At 36.6% G+C, this 5222-nt stretch overlaps 1 protein-coding gene across 1 annotated transcript; it reads left to right on the top strand.

The window, feature by feature from the left end:
• Nucleotides 1–1058: 1058 nt before the first annotated feature.
• Nucleotides 1059–4794, top strand: LOC148129290 (vomeronasal type-2 receptor 26-like). Its single transcript, XM_087948202.1, has 3 exons — nt 1059–1151; nt 3297–3423; nt 3841–4794. Exons 1-3 carry the CDS (start codon nt 1074–1076, stop codon nt 4737–4739), a joined length of 1104 nt encoding a protein of 367 aa, XP_087804328.1. The 5' UTR covers nt 1059–1073; the 3' UTR covers nt 4740–4794.
• The last annotated feature ends 428 nt before the right edge of the window (nt 4795–5222 follow it).

Here is a 5222-nt window from a genome sequence, read left to right as displayed (position 1 = left end):
GAATGACCTAAGCACCAAAGCTCACTACAACAGTATTGCCAAAAAGGTTTTAAGAGTTGTAAATTTAATTTTATGAAGCTTCTCCTCTGGTAATACTGTTTTGCTAACTAGGGCATTCAAAACCTTTGCTAGACCAATACTTGAGTTCAGCTCTGCTGTCTGGAATCCACACTGTATATCAGACATAAATACAATTGAGCAAGAAGTATTTTACCAGAAGAGTACTACATTCCTCTGTTCACAATAGAATACCCTACACCAACCAGACTTCAGATTCTAGGCTTAGACAACCTTGAACTACACTGGCTAAGATTGGACTTAAGCATAGTACATAAAATCATATGTTACAATGTCTTGCCAGTTAATATTTCAGCTTTAACCGCAACAACACAAGAGCACACAACAGATATAAACTTAATGTAAACCACTCCAAAGTTATAGCAGAAAAAATATATAACTGCTTAATAATCACTTGGAAATTGCCCAGAGATACTGGAAGGTAGACAATACATAAATTTAATTTGGTAGAAGCAGTAATAGTAGTGGTAGTAGAGGTAGCAGTATAGTAGTAGCAGCAGCAGCAGCAGTAGTAGTAGTAATAGTACTACTAGTAGTATTCCCTTGGCAGGTAGTAAACCTTAACTTTGAAATACCTGTGACATAGGTATACCAAAATATTTCTATGCCAAAGGAAAATTTAGTCTGTTTGTTTGAAATACATTATCTGCTAGTTCTTAGTATCCTTTTAAAACTGAGCTGACTGAAATATTTGATTGGGGAAGGAAATAATGGGACAACCAATAATGGAGTGATAAAATAATTAAATAGCTTCTGAGTATAGCAAAACTCTATTCCCAGCCAAACAATTTTCACTGTTTCCACCACTTTGGTAATAATCCTTGCCAAAACTTCATTTCCTCCAGCTTTACCATTTCCTAAGTCAAGTCTCCTTTAACAACTGTGCCGGAGACATGGTATCTTTTGACAAGAAGGGTGAATTGCTAGCTGGATTTGACATTATCAACTGGGTAACTTTCCCTAACAAATCCTTCATGAAAGTGAAAGTGGGACAAATGGATCCTGAAGCACTATCAGACAGAAGGTTCTCCATAAATGAAAGAAAAATCACATGGCCAGCCCATTTTAACCAGGTAGGACCAAAATAAAATTTCCAGTTTGAAAATCAAAATAAATAGCTCTTTTTTCAGCAATTAACATTTGCCAGTATTGTTATAATAAGTGTCTGGAAGAGGACAAACTTGACATTTTTGATCCAGTGTGTGAAATTTTAGCAAAGCTAATTTGCAAAGGGAATAGAATAGAATAGAATTCTTTATTGGCCAAGTGTGATTGGACACACCAGAAATTTGTCTTGGTGCATATGCTCTCACATAAAAGAAAAGATTACATTCATCAAGAATCATAAGGTACGACACTTAATAATAGTCATAGGGTACAATAAGCAATCAAATCATACTAGGAAACAGTCAGTATAAATCATAAGGATATAAGCAACAAAGTTACAGTCATACAGTCATAAGTGGGAGAAGATTGGTGAAAGTAGGGATGGGAAGATTAATAGTAATAGTAATACAGACTTAGTGAATAGTTTGACAGTGTTGAGGGAATTATTTCTTTAGCAGAGTGATGGTGTTTGGGATAAACTGTCCTTGTGTCTATTTGTTTTGATGTGCAGTGCTCTATAGCATCATTTTGAGGGTAGGAGTTGAAACAGCTTATGTCCAGGATCTGAGGGTTCTGTAAATATTTTCACAGCCCTCTTTTTGACTCGTGCAGTACATAGGTCCTCGATGGAAGGCAGGTTGGTAATAATTGTTTTTTCTACAGTCCTAATTATTTTCTGAAGTCTGTGTCTGTCTTGTTTGGTTGCAGAACCAAACCAGACAGTTATAGAGATGCAGATGACAGACTCAATAATTCCTCTGTAGGACTGTATCAGCAGCTCCTTGGGCAGTTTGAGCTTTCTGAGTTGGCACAGAAAACATTCTTTGTTGTGCTTTTTGATGATGTTTTTCATGTTGTGTCCATTTTAGGTCTTGAGATATGATAGTGTATAGTAATCCTAGTGTTAATACACATGTTTGTATTAAGATAGTTATTCAATGTTTCAATTTGCCATTCTAATGCCAATCACAAGAATAAATCAAAAAGCAGAGAAAAATAAAGTGATAACAATGAAATAAATGCAGTAGTGTAAGGCATGTGACAAGGCAATCAGCACCTCTTGTCCTTTAGAAGGACATCATTCTCACAAATGATTTATTTATTTTGTTAGACGTTTATTCTGTCTTTATTACTTTATAGAGAATTCAAGATGGAGAACTTATCTAATATTCCTTCCTCCTCTTGATTTCCCCACAACCACAATCTAAGAAGTGGTTTGGGCTGGGAGAAGTTTGGTCACTCAGCCATTTTTTCAAGCCGAAAATGGGACTAAAACTCAGAGTCTCTTGGTTTCTAGGCCAGCACCTGAACTACTACTTTGTTTAAAAAGGAGGAAGAAATGTCAAAATAACTTGCAAGAATTGCATGCAAAAACAGGGTTGAAGGAAACAAACTTGTAAAGTTGCAAACACCACAGATAACATTTCAGAATAATCTCCCATAGAATGATGCAAAAGACAAGAGAGGTTATAGGAAATTGCAATCTGAGCTGGACCTGTTAGTAGGAAAAGAGACTAGAATGAGCAGCAATATTTTGCAAGATGCATCAAACCTGCAGTCAAGATGTTTGTTATTTATTTGCACAAGGCGAGTATTCTTTTTATTTGAAAACTACTTGCTCCGAGAGGTGAGCAGATGGATATGACAAGGAGTGGCTGGGGTGGGGGGGAGGCAGAGCCAGACATGGCAAGGAGAGGATGGGCAAGATGAGGTGCCCTTTGACGTGAGTTACATTGAGGTGGCCATGCCCATTCAGCCATGCCTACCCAGCCAGTCATTAGGGCAGAGAATCAGTTGTTAAATTATTTGAATCCCACCACCAACATTGAACAGGCCTGAAGTCAAATACAAGCAGAATGTATCACAAAACACTGATCACATAGGTTATTTTCAGATATTAGTGATGAAAAAGGCCTACTCAGAGTGATGGTAAGTTTCATCAACAATACATGCTATTTTCGACCATTTGTTATATGTATACATATCTGCACAAACACACGAAACTACTGAATATTTCTCAGAAGTTTATGATGCATGTACTGATTTCTGAAAATGGTTGGATTCAAGGGAATAAAATATGTTTTTTTCTCTCTCACTCTCTTTAATGATAGACCATACCTCTTGCTCTGTGCAGTGATCATTGCCCACCAGGCTCCAGAAAGAAAATGAAGGAAAGTGAGCCTTTTTGTTGCTATGATTGTAATATTTGTCCATCAAGAAAATTTTCAAATGAAAGAGGTAGGAAATATTGAATTGTTATATTTATGCGTGTGCATAAATAAAGTATGTATCCATAAAGACAGCCACAGAGATTTCACACAGAGATATCACACACTTAGAGGTCATCTCTCATTATTTGTGAGAGTCCCATTCTAGATGAGCTCTCCAATAGCAAGTTTTAACAAATATCTATTTAACAGAGATGTGAATAGTTGTTAATGTTGCTGAACTACATCTGCCAGCACTTCTGGCTTGGAGGATTGAAAGCAATGAATGATGAGAATTGTTGCACATTTCAGTTTCAAAATCCATAGTTGTCCACTGAAGTTTAATGACATAGGATGTTTTCAATTAGTAAATATTTCTCAATAAGCAAAAGTATGCAAAATTTGAAATACTGCTATGAATTCTGAAATACTACACATATTTTCACAGATATGGATGACTGCTTAGACTGTCCAGAAGAACAGTATCCAAACAAGGAAAAAAACTTGTGCATTCCAAAGGATCTAAATTTCTTGTCTTACAATGAAACTTTGGGCATCACTTTGGCTGTTCTGGCTTTATCATTTTCTGTGACCACAGTGGTGGTACTTGGAATTTTCATAAAACATCGGAATACTCCCATTGTCAAAGCTAACAACCGGAATCTCACTTATCTTCTCCTTGTCTCCCTCTTCCTCTGCTTCCTCTGTTCCTTGCTATTCATTGGTCAGCCCCAATTGCTGACCTGTCTTCTTCGTCAAATTGCTTTTGGGATCATCTTCTCAGTTGCTGTCTCTTCAGTTTTGGCCAAAACCCTCACAGTGGTTCTAGCTTTTATGGCTACTAAGCCAGGATCAAAAATGAGAAAATGGGTGGGGAAAAGATTTTCAAATTCTCTGATTCTCTGTTGTTCCTGCATTCAAGCAAGTATTTGCATATTGTGGCTGTGCACTGGCCCTCCGTTCCCAAATTTGGACATGCATTCTCTTCCGGAAGAGATTGTAGTTGAATGCAATGAAGGATCAGGCAACATGTTCTATTATATTTTAGGATATATGGGATTTCTTGCTCTCATCAGCTATATTGTGGCTTTCTTTGCTCGAAAACTGCCAGACTCTTTTAATGAAGCCAAATTTATTGCTTTTAGCATGCTGGTGTTTTGTAGTGTATGGGTGACTTTTGTGCCAACTTATCTGAGCACGAAAGGAAAATACATGGTAGCTGTGGAGATCTTCTCCATCTTGGCTTCCAGTATAGGAATATTGGGATCTATCTTTTTCCCTAAATGCTACATAATCATACTGAGACCAGAACTCAACACAAAGGAGCACCTAAAAATGAAAAATTAACAATTACTGCTATCCATTGATTTGAAGAAGTTAGCACTGGCTTTAAGAAGAAAGTTTGGGAGATAGAATGTTGCTCAGTTGTGAGCAGAAAGAAAATGTAAGAAAAGAATATAGCTCCAAGTTGATCTCACTGTCCTTAAAATGGAGAAAGGGGATCCTTTGGAGTAGCTATCAAATGTCTGTAAATATAACATATAACAATAAAGTAATATTCCTGTAATCCCTGCAGCATCAGTTTTGTGGCCTGGCCTACTTGAAAATATTGACGTGTTATTTGGAAGTAAACATATTTGATTATAATATTTCTTTTTCAGCCCTTAAAGCAATGCATCTTGTCAGCTAAACAAAGGCAAGATACTGTATTTATCTCACTGTATAAACTGTATATTTAGGTTCACTTTTATCCTCCATTTCATATTTATTTCATATTACATATCCTCTCATTAAAATATTTCAATTATGACTGCTCTATGACAAGTACAG

The sequence above is a fragment of the Notechis scutatus genome, chromosome Z (genome assembly GCF_049901735.1).
Source record: "Notechis scutatus isolate UNSWTSFEM ecotype Mainland chromosome Z, rNotScu1.2, whole genome shotgun sequence".
In the NCBI taxonomy this organism is placed as follows: domain Eukaryota; kingdom Metazoa; phylum Chordata; class Lepidosauria; order Squamata; family Elapidae; genus Notechis; species Notechis scutatus.
This window is presented reverse-complemented; position numbering and strand designations above follow the sequence as displayed.